The sequence below is a fragment of the Diabrotica undecimpunctata genome, chromosome 7, assembly GCF_040954645.1.
Source record: "Diabrotica undecimpunctata isolate CICGRU chromosome 7, icDiaUnde3, whole genome shotgun sequence".
Classification (NCBI taxonomy): Eukaryota; Metazoa; Arthropoda; class Insecta; order Coleoptera; family Chrysomelidae; genus Diabrotica; species Diabrotica undecimpunctata.
The window spans coordinates 25,000,911-25,022,817 of NC_092809.1; the positions used below are offsets into that span (position 1 = coordinate 25,000,911).

The window sequence follows — 21,907 nt, forward strand, 5'->3', positions numbered from 1 at the left end:
GGTACGAAAATATCACGATACTGCCGAAGAAATTCCCTTAATTTCCTTTTCTCCATCTGATTTAGAGACTGTCCTGCAACTGCAACCATTTGGTCGAATTTGTCGTTGGAATTATCAGATGTTGTCGCCTGACGGATTATGGATGTCACAGGTACACAAGTTCCTACCTTTGTCTCTTTCTTGATGGTCACTGGGTAGTCGTTGACATTGATAAGTCTCACAGGAATTTCTTTGGCCGAAGTCACCAATTCCTTTCCAATTATGATTCCACGGCCAACCTCATCGTCGTGGTTCCAAGGCTCCATCATAACAGGTGTCCCTTCGTCTACAATTCCCTGTAGTCGCGCTACTATGATCGTTTCGCTTCTCGCAGGCACGACTGTATCTTCTGTAATGGCTGCTTGCACAGTGTTGTCATTATGTGGATGGAGAAATACCTCTTCGTTGCCAACTTTGATTACCTTATTCTTAAAATCCAATTGGAATCCATGCATATTCATTACGTCCATTCCTAATATAACATCCTCTTCGATGTCAGCAACTATAACAGTATGGACGAACTTTTCTGCTCCAATTCCCAATTGTACCTGGATTTCTCCATGAATGTTGGCATTTTCACCTGTAGCGGTCCGAAGTCGCAACCTCGTTGGTAACAGTTTCTTTCGGCTGTTTATAACTGTCGGGCGTATAATGGTTCTGGTCGCTCCGGTATCCACCAACAACGTATGCTTTTTACCATTTATGTCTCCATCTACATATACACTATCTTCACGACATTTCAAAGAAGCTATTAGTATAAGAGGGTCTTTGGAAGAGTTCCGGGTCGAAGCTGCCCCCCTAAGGTTGACTCGTTCTGGTTTTCCTGATGGTGAGTTTCTTGATTTTATGGTCTTCTTTTTCTTGCATGTCATGCTTTTCATCAAATTAAAGAGCTGGTCAAGTTTATCTTCATCTCCTTCCTCTTTTACAGTCCTAACTTTATTGTAACCGCCAGAGGCCTGCGTAGCTGACTCGTATTCGAGGGCGGCGGATAAAACATCAACCAGCGTCTTGTGACGAGCTAATCGTAGTGTTCTCTGCATTTCATGATCACGAAGACCATCAATAAACGTTTGAACGGCCAACTTTTCCATCATGTCTTCGGGAGCTGTTGGATAAGCATATCGTACTAATCTGGCAATATCTACTTCATATTCTTGAAGAGCCTCATCTTTCTTCTGTGTACGATTTTTAAGCTGCGACTGATATACATGCTCCAAATGTTCGTGGCCATATCGCATATTTAACCTCTTCTTCAGTTGTTCGAAATCATCGGTCTCCTCTACGGCTATGGTCTGAAGCACATCTAAGGCATCTCCTCGAAGAGCGATAGTCAGGTTTACAGCCTTTTCTTTTTCAGACCATCCATTTGCTCTTGCGGCTGATTCGAACTGTTTCATGTAGTTGTTCCATGACGATTTTCCATCGAAAGTTGGGACTTTCACATGGACAGAACCTCCACTTCCTTCAAATTTCGGCCGTGTTTCCAACTTACATTTCGTCTCTTCTTCTTTTGTCTCCACTGTAATTGGATTGTTTCCTCTCTCTGCTGTCCCTGTTTCCTCCATCTTCCTTTCCATCTCTTTAATCTTTTCTTCGAAGGCCAACATATCGGCAGCAACTTGGTTTTTTAACGAAGACACTCTATCGTCAAGAGCAGATATCTCTGAAGTGACTTTAGAGATGTTAGCAGAAACTTTGCTTTCCAGAGAAGAAATCTCGTTAGAAACTTTGCTTTCTAAAGAAGCTATGTTGCCGGATACTTTGTTCTCCAATGATGCGATGTCGCCGGAAACTTTGTTCTCTAATTTCGAAATCGACGAGATGACAGCATCTTCAAATATATAAGTCTCTGGATCTAGTCCTTCTTCTAGCAAAGCGTTCTTTAGTCGTTGGACTAACTCAGCCTTTTTTCCGGTGGAAGCTAATTCTCTGTCTTCAAGATGTCTTCTTAAATTAGTCACTGTCAGCTCATAAATCGTAGCCATTTTCACAATTTATTTTATATTCACTTGTAATTTATTTTCGCAATTTATCTAAGTATTCCACTGTTCTGACACCATTTGTTGTGAATTTATTAAAAGGTTCAATATTTATAACACTTAAGGATTTAATTTATTTCTTTATTTATTTTAACTTATCTGACAATAATTTATTATATCCGTACGTGACAAATTCGCGTGCGCGGGTCTTGAGAATTAACTGGCCCTCCATATAAAAATGTCGTATTTATATACGAAATCCTGATATACTAGAACAGCATCGAAAGATCGAGAAGCTTGGCCGGCTCATTCACCATAATTTTGGTTCTAGACTTCCACCGAAATTTCTACAATAAAACAGAATAATTAGTCATAAAAGTTAGGCCAGTATATTTATCGTAACAATACGATAAAAATATAATATGTAAAATTTTATGAATTTAGTATACCTACTCAATTAGATGTTAACATTTTTTATATTCTCAGTAGATTTTAAAATTTAAGTTTATTTTAGAATTGTTTCATTAAATTTATAATTATTAAAATATATTGAATTAATGCACAAACTTAAATTTTTGACTTTATTGCAGAGAAAATGTTAAAAATAAGTTTTTTTTATTGTAAATAAATAATTTTGAACATTTTAAAATTATTTTTAATTCAAAATATTTTTCGTTTTTATTAATTTTCAATGTTGAAAATAAAAATATTTTATCCTCGAGTAAAAATCACATTTTTTAATACATTTCATATACTACTAATAAAAGTTGATATTTGATGGTAATTTACTGTTTGTATGGGAAAATAAAACTGCTTTTACTATTTTTCTTACAATTTCATCATAATTTCCCGAAACGAAAAAAATAAATAGACATCAAGTTGTTAAACACCACTTTATGTTTAAATGAACTACCACTATAACAGTAGATCATATAAAACATTTTGTATGAGTACAAAGTAACTGTTTGTATGGAAAAATAAAACCGGTGTTTCTACTATATATTTTCCCTAAAATTTCATTATATTTTTTCATCCATTAGACCTTTCTAGAACTTTAAACAAATATTCAAATATTTCAAAACCAAAATTAGCCAAATCAATTCAATAGTTCTCGATTTATTATAAAAAAAAGTTATAAAAGTATAAATTGATGTTGGTTAAATGTCGTTTTTTCATATTTTATGACTACATGGATCAAATGAACTAAAGCTGTAGAGTGAAGTCATAAAATATTTTGAAATTACAATTAAAAAAAATAAGGATCATTCATTGAGATAAAAATATTATATCTCCTAAGTTGGACCAACAAATACACTTTCACAAAATTTTATTGCAATCGTTTCATTGGTTTTTGAATATTAGCTTGGACAAACATCGTGACACGAGATGTTTATATATAAATATACATTTATTAAAATTTTAATTTTAAAAGTAAAAATATTTTTCATACCTATGTTTTTATCTTTAAGGGACGGAAAAGTATTTTTTAAAAATTGTCTCTTATCTTTCGTACTGACAGTAGTGTATACTTCACAATCCATAGATAGGGCAATATTGATAGCGGCTAATCCAATTCCTCCAGTTCCAGCGTGTATTAATATTGATTCTCCGGGCTGTAGCTGACCTTTGATTATTAAACCATAATAACACTGTAATGAAATATTTTTGTAAAAAGTTATAAAGGATTGGTCTTTTACTACTAATTTAATTTACATGCGATGGAAGTAGTTAATTACATAATTACAAATATCCAGAAACAAAATGGTATGTCAGATTGGCAAATTATATGTTAAGAACTCAATTAAAAGGAACGATCTACTACATGAATATATTTAGTAATGTTGTTGCTTGTGGTTACATAAATGAGAATAAACCCAGTATAAGGAAAAGTGGAGACTTTTTTGAATCCTTTTAGGGGAATCACGGACTCTCCTGTCTCCCCACCAAAGAGTGTCAATACTGAGAACTCAATATTAAAAAGTATAACACTTCTACATTGCGCAGGAATACGGGCGAAGATTACAACAAATATCTTCTTCTCATGACGCCGTCTCCTTTCGAAGGTTGGTGATCCAAATGGCAATTGTAGTAATGGAAGCTGCTGCGCGAAAGATTTCTGCGGATGAGCGGTCGAACCATCTCCTCAGGTCTTTCAAATATAAGTTCTGGCATCTTCCTACTGATCTTTTGCCCTGTACTTTTCCTTCCAGTATAACTTTAACAGTAATTCATATCTTTCGCCTCTCAACACATTACCCAAGTATTACATTTTCCTCTCTTTGATTATTCTTAGTAATTCTTTTTGTTTACACATGCGACCAAGTACCTCAACATTAGTAACTCTTTGTACCCATGGAATTCTCAACATTCGTCTGTATATATACATCTCAAAGGCATCTATTTTTTTTTCTATTTGAGAGTTCATTGTCCAACTTTCACAGCCATACAGTAAGACAGAAAAAACGTAACATCTGATCATTCGGATTCTAAGCTGCAGACTAAGGTCTGATCTTGTAAAAAATGTTTTCATGCTTATGAATGCTTTCCTTGCTTGTTCGATTCTTGGTAGGATTTCTTGTGATCATTCGGATTCTAAGCTGCAGACTAAGGTCTGATCTTGTAAAAAATGTTTTCATGCTCATGAATGCTTTTCTTGCTTGTTCGATTCTTGGTAGGATTTCTTTTTTTGGATTATACTGACTATTAATAGTTGCTCCCAAATATTTTATGGAATTTACCAATTCTATGCTAATTCCGCCTTGGACCTCGTCTAATGCTTCGCTCAATATAGACTCCAAATCATCATCATAAGTGGCTCAACAATCCGTTGTGGATCTTGGCCTGCTCACAAAGAAGTCGCCACTCCTGTCGATTCCTGGCAACTTTCCTCCATCTTCTAACCCCATAGACTCCAAATACAAAATAAAATAGTAGCGGTGATAAGACGCAACCCTGTCTCACTCCTCGTCAGATTTGTATATTTTCGGATGTTGTGTGCTCTATTTCAATTGTTGCCGTTTGGTGCCAGTATAGTTCTGAGATAATTCGCAAGTCTTGTTCGTCAACTCCAGTTGTTCTCAGAATTTCGATCATCTTTTGATGGTTAACGCAGTCAAATGCTTTTCGATAGTCAATAAAACATGCATATACATCTACATTCATGTCTCTGCATCGTTGCGGTAAGACATTTAAAGCAAGATGAGCCTCTCGTGTTCCCAATCCGTTTCGAAATCCGAATTGAGTGTCACTCATCTGGAACTCGCACTTCTTGTAAATTCGTGTATGGATAATTTTGAGAAAAGTTTTAAGGACATGAGACATCAAGCTTAATATTCGATAATCATCGCATTGTGAGGAATTCGATTTTTTTTTTGGTAATGCTACGAATGTTGATTTTAGCCAGTCTGTTGGTATTTTACCTGTGTCATATATCTTATTGAATAGTGCTGTTATTAAGTCTAGGCTTTTACTTTCCTTATCTGCAATTAGTTTTAGTATTTCGACATTGATATTGTCTGGACCGGTGGCTTTTACATCTTTCGGAGATTTTACTGCGTGAATCACCTCTTATTTGGTTATTTCTGGGCCTTTTTCATTTATTCGATTATCTGTGGATGGTGGAAAAAAGGTCTCTCGTCGTCAAAAAGAGTTTGTATGTATTATTTCCATCTCTCTAGTTTGTCTTCTGTGCCCATAATTATTTCGTTGTTATCATTTTTTAATATTGTTGCTTGTCTCTTTCTGTGTCTACCTGTCATTTCTTTTACTTTTTTATGAATAATAAAGGTGTCGTATTTTTCCTGAACTTATTCGATTTCTAGGCCTTTTGTTGACATCCAGTTTTCTTTCGCCTCCCTGCACTTTTTTCTAACGATTTTGTTGACATGGTGGAGAATAATATCTTCGGTACGATGTGAATGGCAGAAGTGGCTACTGTGATTTTCGGGATGTACAAAATCAATTACACCATCAGTCTAGAGTGGGTTGGTCCAAAATTTCAGAATCCTACACCGCAGTTGTGGTGTGTAAAAGAATTTAAAACTAGAATTGGAAAACTCAGAAAATAGTACCTACATAAAACACTATATAGGAAGATGTGCATAGGACAGAACGGAAATTTATCTATAACAAAACGGCTTATTTTGTTGCTACAGACGTGTAGAAGCGAACTCCAAAACTAGAAACGGGCCAAATAGATGCCAATTGTTGGAATATTAAATAGAATCTAGTTTATTTAAACGGAAACAGCAGGTACAAAAGTAAAGGTAGATCAGTTTTGGAATGAACTAAAAGACTTTAACGCAAAGTTAGGAAGGCGATTGGACGGTGATGGTAACCTTGTTGGAAATTTTTTCATCGGAGATAGAAATGAGCGACGAGAATGACAACAGGCAAATGTTAATGACAGTAACAAAACATTTAGAAAAACTGTCCAGAGACAGTTTCCTTTTACTGATCTAAGATCAGGCTTGGAAAATTTTCCTGCACAATACTACACTATAGAACAATAAATAGGTTCGAAAACCTGACAGGCAGATTACATGAAAAATGCCTTCTTAACCTTAACTGGACGAGACGTCTCATTAGGAGTTCAGCCAATGCGTTGGGGTGATTTTCTATGCGTTCGTCATACTTCTGATCAAGTCAAGAAGTAGGACATTTCTTCTTTGACAAATTTTATTTTAAGATCAGGAGCAATGACACTGTTAGTTGCGTACATGAAGCGTTTACGACAATCCTCAGGCGCTGTCATGAGTCCTAAATAGGACGAAATACTTCTTCTTCTTCATGTACCATGTCCTTTCAGAACATTGGTTACCATCATAGCTATCTTAATTTTATTCACTGCCACCCTAAATAGCATGCTTGTATCAACACCATACCAATCTCGCAAGTACTTCAACCATGAGGTTCTTCTTCGTCCTGGACTGCGTTTGCCTGCTATTTTTCCTTGCATGATATTTTGTAGCAATCTATAATTGGGACCTCTCATTACATGTCCGAAATACTCCAGCTTTCTCTGCTTGATGCTTTTTATGATCTCAGTAGTCTTGCTGAGACGTTCTCGTATTGTGGAGTTTTGAATCTTCTCCACCCAGGAAACTTTTAAAATTCTTCTATAGCACCACATTTCGAAAGCCTCAAGGCAATTTAGATCGATTTGATTCACAGTCCAGGACTCTACACCATAAAGTAAGACCGAGAACACATAGCAGCAAAGTAGGCGGATCCTCAATGCAAATTTTAGGTCTCTGTTACATAACACCTTGGACATCCTTCTAAAAGCCGCTCTAGCCTGCTCTATCATAGATCTAATTTCTCCTTGACTTTCTGCGTTACAATTTAATTGCTGTCCAAGGTAAACGATTTTATCAACTTGCTCAAGTTTGCTAATATTTACATATATAGACGGTTTTATACGCTGTTGTTTACTTATTACTAAGTATTTAAGTATTATCGGCAACACGGTAACCAAAACGTAAACAAATATTTTATTTGTCGTCTGCAATAAACTCATTTTCTGAGAGTTGTAACGGGAAATAAATTATTGAAAATATCCAGTGAACAATATAAGACATTAAGTGAAGGAGAGTGCTAAGAAAAAACTTTAAAATCGGTGAAATTACATCCGAAAACACCAAGGCCCTATAAAAAGTAAGATCGCTGTAATTGATAAGCCTAATTAACATCAAAGCATAGAAACGAAACTCTGACCTTTGAAATTGCGACGTTGCCGTTGTGAGTAGACTTTCGGGGTAGACACAGAAAAATAACAACGGTTAATAAACATAAAATAAATACGGTAAACGCTGTCTTCTCTGAACTGCTGAGGTGGAAGACAGTGTTTGGCGCCGGAAAATGGAAAAATATATGAAAAATTTAGACAGTGATGATACACTTTCAGAAGGAGGGGCAAAAAGGAAGGACAGATATAAAGACAGCGAGGAAGAAGATAACATTTTCAGAAAGAGCAAGAAGTTTTCGAGAACACCAACAAAAACTCCAGAGAAAAAAAATGAGGCAACAAAAATTGATCAATTACTAATAATGGTGAGCCACCTCACCGATGATATTAAGGAAATAAAAAGAAATCAACAAGAATGCAAGGAAACGATAGAAAAGCTCATAATGGAAAACAGAGAGCTGAGAAAAGAAAATTCAGAACTAAAACAAGAAAATATAGAGATCAAGGAGGAACTCAGAGAAATAACAAAAAACATGGAAGTTATGGAAAAACACCGACGAATAAATAACATAGTTATGTACGGCCTAAAGATAGACACATATGAGCAAGCAAGGTTAAAAGGAACAATCAATAATTTCATCAAACAACATATAGGAGTAGAGGTTAAAATAAGGAATGCTCAAAAGTTAGGCGAAAAAACATGCCTAATTGAATTGGAAAACCAGGAAGAAAAAAGAAAAATAATGGAAAAAAAGCACAAGTTAAAAGAAATTAAAGAGTACAAAATATATATCAACGAAGATGCAACCACAAAAGAACGAGAAATACAGAAAACAATTAGAAACATTGCTCAAGAAGAAAGAAATAAAGGAAATGAAGTCAAGATTGGAGTAAAAAAAATATGGGTGAATAACAGCGAATGGAAGTGGAATGACAAAGAAGGCGCAATATGTAAAAAAACATCAAAAAACTAGCAACTAAATGTACTACTGGAATAAAGTTGACGAAACAAGCACAGAACAAGGTTAGCGATAATACGAAAAAAGGAAAAAAGAGGAAAAAAATGATAACGGGACCAAAACACAAGAAAACATTACGAAAAGAACACTTACTTTTGGGAACATGGAATGTAAGAGGCACATATGGAGAAGGCAAACTTAAACACTTAGCGAGAGAAATCGAAAAGTTCCATTTTGACATAGTAGCTCTACAGGAGACGAAACAACTGGGAAATGATATATTAGAAATAGAAGATACAATGTTTTTTAACAGCGGTGGAAAGAATCGAACGTTAGGCACAGGTTTTATGATAAGAAAAGAGCTAAAAGAAGCACTAGTAGAGTTTAAACCAGTATCAGACCGCATATGTAGTATCAGGTTCAAGGGAAAATACCAAAAAATCACCCTCATAAATATTCACGCGCCTTCAGAAGAAAAAGATAATGATGTCAAAGAATGTTTCTACAATGAATTAAACAGAACAATCGAAAATATACCCAGATATGATATGAAAATTATTCTAGGCGACGCAAATGCCAAAATAGGGAAGGAAGAAGTATTTAGACCGACAATAGGAAAATATAGTAAACACAATGAAACTAATGAGAACGGACAATTCCTGATAGATTTCGCAAGAGAAAAAAATATGATCATAATGAGCACATATTTCGAACGAAAAGAAATACACAAGGAAACTTGGATATCGCCAGATAGAAAGACTAAAAACCAAATAGACCACGTGCTCATCGAAAAAGAAGAACAGCAATGTATAAAGAAGATAAGAACATACAGAGGACCAGACGCCGACTCAGATCATTACATGGTGGGCATCAAAATTAAGCAACTGATACCAGAAAACAAAAACAAAATAAAAAAAAAGAAATGTATACATAACCCAATTCGATTAGCAACAAAGAAAGAGCAAGACATATACGAGGAAACAATGGAAAGAGAACTAAAAAAGATACAAATAGAAGAGCAAACTGAGAACAAATGGGAAAACATAAAGCAAATAATGAACAAAGCAGCAAAAGAATGTAACAAACAAGAGAATAAAAAGAGGAAAGACTGGTTTGACATAGAGTGCCAAAAAGAAATAGAAATAAGAAAATCATTAAGGATTGAAATGATCACGAAAGAAACAACAGAGACAAAGAATAGATATAGGGAGCAAAGACAAAAAGTAAAGAGAGTGCTGAGAGAAAAGAAGAGAAAACACATAGAAAATAAGCTAAAAGAAATAGAAGAGAATTACAGAAATAAAAAAATAAAAAACCTATATCAAGGTGCTAGAAATGAAAAAAAAGGTTTCCAACAAAAACCCATATTCGTCAAAAACAAAGCAGGAAATAATATAAGCGGGGAAACAGAAATTGCCGAAAGATGGAAAGAGTATTTTGATGAATTACTAAATGGCAATAATAAGTCAAACCAAAGAGAATACGTGGAAACAGAAGCAAGAATCGAACACTTAGAAGACATAGAAGATAATTCACCCAGCAAAGAACAAATCGAGGAAATCATAAAAAATCTGAAAAACAACAAATCCCCTGGAAGCGATAACATAACAGCAGAGATGATGAAATATGGTGGAAAACTGCTAAATAATTGGATATACAAGATCATAAAGGAGATATGGATAAAAGAACGAATACCCGAAGATTGGAAGGAAGCCATTATTTGCCCATTACACAAAAAAGGAGACAAAACAGAATGCAGTAATTACAGAGGAGTAGCGTTACTAAATACCGTATATAAAATCCTATCAAAATCCATAAAAGATAAGCTAGAAAAAGAAGTTGAAAATATAATAGGCGAATACCAATGCGGATTTAGACGAGGGAGAAGCACAACGGACCAAGTATTCATAATCAGAGAATTACAAGCAGAAAGCTATGAACACAACTTACCAACGATAGCGCTATTCATCGACTTCCAGCAAGCATACGATAGAATAAAAAGGAAGGAATTAAAAGAGACCCTTGAGGAACTGGGAGTTAGCAGAAAGTTGCGTAACATGATACATCTTACTTTAGAGAATACAGAAAACAGAGTCAAAGTAAACAATCATGTATCGGACAAATTTATAGTAAACGAAGGATTAAGGCAGGGCGATCCTTTGTCATCATTACTCTTCAATTTATGCCTAGAAAAAATAATGCGAGAAGCGAAAATCAATAGAGAAGGACTCCTATATCATAAAAGACACCAAGTTTTGGCATTTGCGGATGATATAGTGTTGCTGGCAAGAGGAAAAAAAGAGCTACAGGAGATAGTACAGAGAATAGTAAAAGCAGCAAAGAAAATGGGACTTTACATAAATGAAACTAAAACAAAATGTATGCAGTGGACAGATGATCAGTTCAGGGATGGACAAAAGTTTAAAGTAGAAGTAGAAGAAAGATTATCTTACGAATTCGAAATGGTAGAAAGATTTACATACCTAGGTACAATAATATCACGCAAACCTAACATTAAAGAAGAAATACAAGCTAGAATAATGGCAGGCAATAGAAGTGTACATGCTCTTAGTGGAATGTTGAAAAGCAAGTTTTTATCAAGAAAGGCAAAAATACAGTTATACAAAACAACTATACAACCAATAGTAACGTACTGCAGTGAGACATGGACAATGACAAACAATGAACAAAATTTACTGGAGATATGGGAAAGGAAAATCCTGAGGAAGATATATGGAGGAATAATAAGGGACGGTTTATGGATAAGAAGATCAAATGATGAGTTAAAGAAATTATATAATCAACCTAACATAATAGGAGTCATAAAGGCACAGAGACTAAGATGGCGAGGTCACCTAGAAAGGATGCCGAACACGAGGACTTCAAAAAGGGTAATGAACTACACTATAACTTTAAAAAAGAGAAAAGGAAGGCCAAAAAATAGATGGAATCAGGAGGTAGAAAAAGATATGGAAGAAATTGGACTACAAGGCCAGAAAAGAAAAATGAATAACAAGAAGGAATGGAGAAAAATCACATATCGAGCCAGAGAAGATCTCAGTACATAAAGAAAAGCGAAAATGAAGAAAGAACAAACTTTTTAAGCCATGGGCCTCTAAGGCCTTTAGTGCTATTGTATATATATATATATATATATATTTAAGTATTATTAAGAGTATTTTGGTTTTCCGTATGTTCAGATCCAGACCTGCCTCCCTACAACTCTCAATGACACTATCAAGTATACTATCAAGTAGTGTTTGCAGATCTTCTTGACTAGAAGCTAGGAGTACTGTATCGTCCGCATATCGCAAATTATTGAAGACTTCACCGTTCACAAGTATTCCTTCTTGTTTTTCAGAAAGTGCTTTTCTGAAAATTCTTTCGGAGTAAACGTTGAAAAGCAGGGGTGACAAGAGGCATCCCTGCCGTACTCCTCTTTTAATATTAAGAGCCTGTGATTCCACACCATCTACTAAAACTGATATTGTTTGATTCCAATATAAATTTGCAATTATTCGAAAATCTCTGCCGTCCAAGCCAATGTCTTTTAGAGCTTCAATCAATATAGAGTGCTTAACACGATCAAGTGCGTTTTGGAAGTCAATAAAACAATAGTATATGTCTACAGATATATCTCGACATCTTTGAGCAAGTACGTTCATTCCAAACAGTGCCTCTCTCGTTCGACAACATACGTATAAGCGAATTGTAGAAGCACTTATATGTGAAATCAATTCTTAAATGTCTTTTTTATTTCTTTATTTACTCGTATTGTGAGTACTAGAAGCCAGTTCATCAAAGGTTCTTACTTAGATAAAACGATATGATGTGAAATATAATTTTAGTACCCCATGTTAATTTATTTCGTCTTCTGTTTTCTTTAAATATCGTAGAAGCCACAGATTTGAGTAAGAATCTGAAATTTATTTTCGAACATGTAGTAGAAATCTTCGGATTTTTTTGTAAAGGAGTGTCATCGTCAAAATCCCACTCCGGATCTGAATAGATTTCTAAATTATTTTGGGCAATATTTTCGTTTTCATGAAAAACATTTGAAGGTTTTCAGAAACATTCTCGTTTTCGCTAAAATCATTATAGCTATCCTCACTGAGGAAAAAATCGCTATCTGCCAAAATAACCACCAATTCATGTTCTGTCAATATCCGTTTTGTATGTAAAACGTACGTATGGTAACATATTTTGCTATCTAAAGTTCCGATGTCCAAAATGCTTGACTAACTAAGTATGCGCTGTTGTCAAATTTTTCAAACGAGTAAATTTTACTGATAATTAGGAAGTCCATTATGCAGAATTATATCACGCAGCGATGCCCAACCCGAATAGTCACTGTGTAATAAATTAGTAAACATTGTCCAGCTGGCTGCACCTATGGACTTGGGAGGATATACCAACAGACTGGCTAATATCAACATTTGTAATGATACCGAAAAAAATAAACGCTAAACAATGTAGCGATCATTGAACTATCAGTTTAATGAGCCATGTACTAAAAATTTTCGTAAGAATGCTGCACTCGAGAATTTACAACAAAATAGAAATACAACTAAGCGAAACACAGTTTAGTTTCAGAAACTACGTTGGATCCAGAGTAGCTTTATTCAGTTTGTAGGTTCTGGTTCAAAGATGTAGCAATACAGAACAACCAGCAAATATGTATTTTATTGACTTCGAATAGGCCTTGGAACGGGTCACCCACGACAAACGAATAAGTGTCTTAAAACAGGTAGCAGTTATTGAGTAAGACCTCCGTATTATCAAAAATTTCAATGTGCCAACATACGAATTGGTCCGAATACGACGGAAGCAGTGGAAATACGACTTGTGAGACAGGGGTATGTTTTATCGTAATGGGATATGTATAAAACGAGTTGCAATGACTTATAAACAGAGTGACCGAAACATGTGTTGAATATGGGCTAAAGTTTAACACTTCTAAGACAAAACTTATGGTTATATTAAGGAATTTAAATCTTTTTCACTTGTTCCCAAGCCTCTTTCTGTTATATTTTAAAACCAATAGACAATATATAGATTATATTTAAGATCACATTTCTCTATTTCTTATGATACAGCATTTCTTGTAGACCATAGCTTTTTACATGATGATTGGATTAAGTCAGTTGAAACAGAGATTCATGCATGAGCGAGAGAGAATACAACTTTCAAATTAATTTTTTTTAAGCTCTTTATTATGTTACAATAACCACCTTTAATTTTTGGACAACATTTTGATCGATCGGCTCCAATAAATGTGCAGTTTGGTAGTAGGACGATGGTCCGATTGTTAAAGTGCCGGATTAGTGAGATTCTATTGTATATATAAGTGAATAAGTATATACTCATAGTTTACTTACTGTTGCATAAACACAAGGTACAGTACAGGCATCTCTTAAGCTCCATTGTTTTGGTACTTCCCACGTAAAATATGGATCATTATGAACTTGCAATGCTAACGCTTCTCCAGCAATAAGACCCATTATTCGTTTACCTTTAAGCGTTACTCCAGCATATTCAAGTCCAATACCATGACCCATGGTTGGGATGCTATCGATTCCTTCTAGCAGAAGTTTACCGGTTGCTATCATTACGTCTTTAAAATTAAGAGCAGAATAATACACATACACCAGTTCAGAATCATCAAATATTCTAAAATAAGAATAATAAAATTATGAGTATAAATTAATCTGGTCAGAGATGTAAAATTGATAAGACATTTTGAAAAATTAATGTACTTTAGAACTAAATTAAACTTCTTACATTTCTTCTATTTTATCTTTTATTTCTTCTGTTCTTGCTGGTAGTGTTTTTGACTGACATTTTTTATCATTACAGTGGCAAGTAAAAAATAAAAATAAAGATAATTGCGCATGTCGTGTTTTTAAAGATGAGTGAGCTTTAAAATACTTTTTTACTCCTATTGAGGATACATCCTTGTGCTCCATTTGCAATTAAGCTGTAGCCGCATTCAAGGAATTCACCCCCCAAACTTTTTAGTACGTTCTAATCAAGCGAATTGTGTGGCATCATTAGTTTAACACATTATTTTTAAAACTTTTTTGCCGTTTATCACTTTTTCGAAAAACTAGTTTTTTCCTAGTTGATCATAAAATTACATTTAGTTTCTACGGATACAATAATTACAAACAGTTCCATCAATAATAGTCAATAATTTGAAGCAATAATATGCATTTAACTTTGGGTAAGTTGGATCAGATTAAATTATGATATCAATAAACTATCGGGAATATCGTAGATGAATGTGAAGGAAATAGTGTAGCAGCCGCAAGGTGTTATGCAGTAAAATACCGCGATCGAAATACACCCGATAGACGATTATTTCTGACCATTGATCGTCGTTTACGGAAAACGGGTACATCTCAACCGCAAGTTGCTGGCAATAGTAGTCGTCCAATAATGGATGCAACTGATGAAGACATTTTAGAAATCATTGGCGAAGTCCCTGGAACAAGTACAAGGGTAATAACTGCTCAACTAAATGTTCCTCAAGTAAAGGTTTGGAGGCGTTTGAAGGATCAGCTGCTTAAACCCTATCACTTAACAACGGTTCAAGAGTTATTGGTTGAAGATTATCCTAAAAGGATTGGATTTTGCGATTGGTTGCTAATGGAAAACACTCGAAATGTTAATTTTATTAGAAATATTTTGTTTACCGACGAGGCTACCTTTAGTAGAAATGAAATAACGAGCACATTTGGGCCGACGAAAATCCTCACGCCAAAAAAAAAACGACTCATCACCAAAGGACTTTCAGTTAATGTTTGGGCAGGAATTTTGGATAACAATCTAATAGGCCCAGTATTTCTTCCCAAAAATTTGAATTATGATAATTATTTGCAGTTCTTGGCAAACGACTTACAAGAGTATTTGGAAGAAGTGGATATTGCAATAAGGCAAAATATGTGGTTTTTAAAAGATGGCGCTCCACCGCATTACAGTAATGAAGTCCGGGAATACCTTTGCAGGCAGTATCCTGGTCGGTGGATTGGAAGGGGGCGTAACGCACCTATTTCTTGGCCACCCATATGTCAAGGTCTTAACCCCATGGACTTTTGTTTTAGGGGGTTTATGAAAGGGAAAGTGTATTCTGTAACAATAGAGGACGAACAACAATTGAGGGTTAGAATAATTGAAGCTGCAAATCAATTTCGTCAGAAAAATATGATTTTTCAGCGCATTCGGTTTTCCTTATTAAAACGATACCGAAAGTGTATTGAAGAAAATGGGAATAATTTAGACATTTTTTGTACTTGTCAATTCATTTTAGCCATTTATTTAGTTGCACGTGATTTTTTAAAGTTTAATGAAAAGGGCCGTAACTCGATAAAAACTGTTTTTTGAAAAAAGTGATAGGAGGTAAAAATTTTTTAAAAATAATGTGTTAAACTAATGACGCCACAAAATTCATTTGATTTGAACGTACTCAAAAGTTTGGGTGGATTTAGAGCTGCACACCCCCCTTAAAATTTTTCTGTGCGCTTAGATTTTGTTGTTTCTATTTCATGAAAAATTCTTTCAGAACAAGAAAGTAACGTGTCCATTTTTATTACAAAATGTCAAGAAGTTTAGGAGATAATGCAAAAAAACAATTTTTGTTTTGTAAATTCAAAGGGCTGTAACTTTTTTTTGTATACTTTTGTACTAAGGTAAGTTGGATTCGATAAATTTATTTTTGTCCCTGGAATGCGTGATCTAATTTATGACACATACCTTTTTGAAACACCCAGTATATTCATAAATCAGTTAATGATAAATTAACTTACCTTAATCCTTCAAATTGTCTTTCAGTCCATTCCAGTGTAGACAAATCTCCGATATTATTTATATTAACAGCAGCATTTCCAACATTTTGTTTACTTAAGTTTTTTAAAGGAAGGTGCACATAAGTACCCCATTTGTTGTTTCTAAGAATGTTAAAAGTCAGATTCTTTTTGATCTGATTTTTATAGAACGGATCATCAAGAGAAAACTTAATTGCATTTTGGTCAATTAAAATAGAACAAAATTTTAGTTTAGTATCTTCAGTTAATAAGCATTTGGTTAAACCTATTATTCCACTAGCATCATCATTTTCGCTGACCAAGTATACGGTTTTTGCTTCGTTAGATTTGTCCAAAATCTTCATATTTTCCAACCAACCGAAGTTACTGTTACTTATATTTAATACAGTATAATTTTTGGGTAGATCAGATGTAGGTTTTAATAGGAAAACACTGTATTCATCATTTAATGATTTAAAAATTACTTCCAAAGATGTATTCTTATATTCTTCAAATATACCTTTAAAGAGGATAAAACCGTTTTCTGTCAAATTGTCTGCTATTGTGTTTAAATTTTCGGTCGATACGTCTTTTTCGTTAACGATAATTGCGTGATGTTTGTCTTTTAAATTCTCCAATTGACACGTAGAGTATTCAATTTTGCTTAGTATCTGTTTAGCTATAATGTTGTGAATAATGGGATCACTTTTTACATTATCCGTATTTGATATAATTTCACATATATTTATCAGTTTAACGCGACCTGGGTTATTTTGTAAGATTATTTGCATTGCTATAGCCATTGCTGTTTCTGCATCAAACTCATTTTTACCAACTCCGCTATAATTAACGAAATTGTAAGTTTCATAATAAGGGAGCTCTTGTAAGTTCTGACGACGTGAAGCTTTGGAATATGCCGATCCAATAATTTCTACACCTCCAGATTTTATCAGATTAAGAGCAGCGTTAAAGAATATGGGTAAATCTAAAAATATAGTTTAATATAAATACATACGTAAAATAGTGTGTACTATAATAGTGTGTGTTTTACACAAATTACATTGCATAAACTCAATTAAATACAGTCCATCTAATTTACAAACCGTTTCACGTCATCGGCGTCATAGCCCGTGACGTCACATGATACCAACACGAAATATTTAGGCGGTAGGTGTGTTCTTTTTTAGAATCACTTTGCCGAGTACACTGGCATTACAGCCACTAGACATATTTTATTATATACGCGTAGAACTAATATTTAAAGATTTCTATTAATGTTAACTTAAAGAAATAGACAACAATATGTTTCATTTAATTTGTATAAATGCATTATAAAGCGTTTTTATGAAGAACATTTGTTCGGAACACACTGTAATCGAACGAAGGTGATATTTTGCCATAAATTGGTAACACTTATTTGACAGTTGCGTTGTTGACACTTTTCGTACTTTATTATTTTAAATTTTAAAGTGAATACCTCTTGTTTTATATTTTCACCTATTTAATAAAATCTGTTCTTTTTAGAACAAAATTAGTGTGTTTTATTTGAAAAATGTCACGTAAGAATTTAAATAGTCGTTGTAAAGAGTATAATAATAATTATGTGACCTATTTGATTTAAAATGGATTCAGGATTTTTTTTATACTTTGGCAACTATGTTAACTTCGATCTCTGACGTAGATAATGGCGTGCAACGGTTTGTAAATTAGATGCACTGTATTTTATTTATAAATGTACAAAAACTAAAAGATGGGAGTACATATATGATCTATTAAATGCTGTTGTGAATAACACTAAAGTCTTTAAGGGTGAACTTACACGGATTTCGGATTAAGTAAATACGCAACGATACAACTGACCCACTAAAATAATATTTAGGTTGTTGCTTTGGGTGGGTAGCGGCAATTGACAACTCAAAAATCCTAGGAAACAGGCAGATCTAAATTTCATAAATACGAAGTTTGTGACACTCAACATGAAAAAATGTTAATTATCGTCAAATTTACTTACGAAGGAAAAATAGTATAAAAATAGTTTAATTTAAAGAAACTATTAAAATCAACTTTAGCCCACAACAACGTACAGTAACTTTTTTTAAATGTTTTTTTGTTCTCGCTAGTATCACCACATCATCCGCTTACGCTATCCACCGTTCTCTGCTATTGAAAATAGTCCTGTTTGTGCTTATATTTCATCTTCTTACGATTTTTTCTAATATTAGGTGGAATGGTCTTGAAAAGCTTCTTTCTAGTAGCTATTATTTTGTATTAATTTTAATATACTTGTAACGATGAGTCCAAGCCATCACCGTTAAACCAGCGTGCGCGCGAACCAACCCATGAAGTAGGAATGTATCGACAGTAGAAAGGGCAAAACTAATTACCAAGCTCCGCTATATAAACCGCAACATTTCCTGATAGAGGGAGAATCGACAGGTGTTGACTGAAGGTTCTCTTCTTCCCTACCCCGGCTTGTGGACGTGTTGAGTTCACAAGTTGTTCCGTCCCATACCGCCGTTACCCGAAGAGCGTGTTGAGCTCTTCACTACCCGTACTCTGAAGCAGTCGTGTTGAGACTGTCGAGGAGTGTCCTATTAACCCGAATCACTTAAGGGACGTGTTGAGTTCCTTTCCTTGCTTTGTATCTATCGTCCGTTGTTATTAAATCGATACAACGTTCCCGTAAAATTTCAAATACACACTCGCTTGCCGATAAGACTAATTTCATATGACAAGGTCAAACTTAATTTGAATAAATAGGCCAGGTACTGAGAAGACTAAACCAAATTGGAAATATGTACATAAGATTTTTGTCAATTTAATTTAAGGAAGACAATAAAGTTTTATTTTTATTTTGAACTCTGTCTCTGACTGTCTAAAAGCTACCCGGATAGTGACTCCCACGAGAGGACATCACATACTTATTTGATCAGTAGTTGTTCTTCCTGGTCTAAAACCTCCTTGGTATTCTCCAATCACTTTGTTATAATATTTTATTAATCTCTTCTAATAGACTACTTCTAATAGTGCTATACCTCTATAGTTTTCGCACTTCGTTTTGTCTCCATTTTTATAGATAGGACAATTAAGAGCACCATTCCATTGTTTCGGCATTTCTTCCTTTTAACAAATTATTAGTGTCAAGTGAAATATCCTTTCCTTCAATATTTTGCCACCTTCCTTAAAAATCTCAGCTGGAATACCACTTTCTCCTGCACTTTTGTTATTTTTTAGGTCTCTTATTATTTCTTTGACTTCATTCAAAGTTGGTTACTCGCTCGACTCTTCTTCATCTTCTCACCAATTCTCATTTCTCTTGAGTTCTTCTTAGTGGTCTGTATTTAATAGATCTTCAAAATATTCCGCTCATCTGTTTAATTCTTCTGTTGTTTCACCTAGAAGTAAGCCTTCTTTGTTTCTGCAATACTGTGGATTATTCTTTGTAGTTTTTCTAGATTTCTTAAGTTCTTGGTAGAAATTCTTTACCTCTTCATTTATGTAGGCTTCTATGTTTTTCAATTGCTTTTCTAGCTGTTCTATTTTCTTTTTTCTGCATATTCTTTTTACTTCCCTTCTTCTTGCTACATAGTTTTCGATCGCATTTTGGGTATTTTCTTTATCACTTTTTAGTTTTGCCCTGTTTCTTCTTGCCAAAGCATTCTTACATTTTTCATCGAACCAGTCTTTTATACGCTTTCTCCCTATACACTTTTCCGCTGCTTCCCCTTTCATTTAACACCACGATCGGACTAATAACGAATATACGATATAGTGCTCATTTTGGCGATGTTGTTGTGTTTGTTTTTTATCTCAACATATTCGTCACCTCCTTTCTTTCATTTGACACCTTGTACATTAAAATCAAACCAAGTTTAGCAATGCCGCCAAGTTAAATTTTTCCAAAATATCTTTGCATTCACTGCTCCTTTCCCCTTCATTTGAACGTTAAAATCGGACCAATGAGAACGAAGATATGCTCCATTCTTCTATGCTGCCATGTAACAATATGATGTAATGTCCTTTTAGTAATATGTGCCAGGTGTAATGCGCCAGAATCGGCACACCGATTCTGGCTCACGTTGAGCGGGAATCGGCATTTGGTCAGTTGAGCCAGAAACGGCGTTCTTTGGTACCCGTTGAGCCAGAATCGGCGTTGTATGGTCCCCATTGAGCCAGAACCGTCGTTGCATGGTCCCCGTTGAGACAGAACCGGCCTTGTTTATCTACTGCTCTAATAATGGAAATAGTAACTGGTCAATGAAAGTGATAAATTTGATTGATATGAGAATCATAAAAAATGGCAAAAATCGCGTAACATTAATTTATGTAACACCTTCATAAAAGCTGACTGCATACGAAAGCTAGACTCGAAATTTTATTTAAAATTGATTTCGTGCGCGTAACTGACATTCCAAATGTCCGGTCGCTTCAGGCGTTATTTATGAGAGAACTGTTCGCTCTATATAAAAAGTGATAATAAACATTTTTGTTTATTATCACTATCTTAGCTACACTTTTATGTAAAACATTTTTTTCTACGGCGTACTGATTCTTGGTAACTAGATTTTTTCCGTTTTTAAACTTCTACGGGGGGGCTTTAGGGGGGAGCTAAACAGTAGAAGTGGTAAACTATTTTGCAATTATTATAAGTAAAATTTAGCTTGTTCGTATGATTTTTAGAGGTTTAGTGGAATTTTCGTCTCTGACGACTGGAGTAAAATACTTAGACCTAGAAATAATTTAAAAAGCGAACAAGAATTCAACGATTTGGATCCACAAAAACATATTTAATTATCAATAATTAAGGAGATATAAATTGAAAATAAATGATGAAATAAGTAGCTTAGCTTATACAATAAAATCAATTATGAGATAGATAATAGAATAGCGTCTTAGAATTATGGAAGTCTAACAGGTATGTATATGAAGTCCGTTTAACAAAAGGAGTATATAAAGGTCAAAGAACGAAAAAATTAAATGATGGATACAAATTGTGATATGTGGGGAAAAGTAACATTATGAATAGAGTTGGTATACGTTGTGATATAAAAATAAAAATAAGCCCAATTTAACTTCAATTGTTTCAATTTAACCATTGATAAGGTCATTAAAACCGTCAACGAAGAAAGAGGATACAGAATATGGAACAAAAAAATCGAAAACTCCGTTTTACAGACGGCGCAATATTTATAAACCAAGATAACGGTAATCTACAAAGACTATTCAACATTTTTAACATAAGAACAATATGATGATCTCAATTCAGAAAACCAAAACCATAGTAATCAATAAAGAAGCAACTCAATGTAAATTAGAAATCGATGGAACAAGTGATGAAAGTAAAATACCTTGAGATTAAACTGTTATGGAGACTTAGAGAAAGAGGCGAGAGCCTTTATAATACTCTTTAGCGAAACTGACATACGGATCTCTCAGAAA

General features: G+C 34.3%; 1 protein-coding gene across 1 annotated transcript in view; it reads right to left on the reverse strand.

The window, feature by feature from the left end:
* Positions 1 to 21,907, reverse strand: part of LOC140445082 (fatty acid synthase-like) — a 124,665-nt gene that overhangs the window by 46,451 nt on the left and 56,307 nt on the right. Inside the window, exons 12-14 of the mRNA XM_072536888.1 lie at positions 16,472 to 17,453; positions 14,045 to 14,336; positions 3,472 to 3,670 (exon numbers count right to left, since the gene is read on the reverse strand). Coding sequence (XP_072392989.1) covers positions 3,472 to 3,670; positions 14,045 to 14,336; positions 16,472 to 17,453 — 1,473 coding nt within the window. The remainder of the gene's footprint in view (positions 1 to 3,471; positions 3,671 to 14,044; positions 14,337 to 16,471; positions 17,454 to 21,907) is intronic.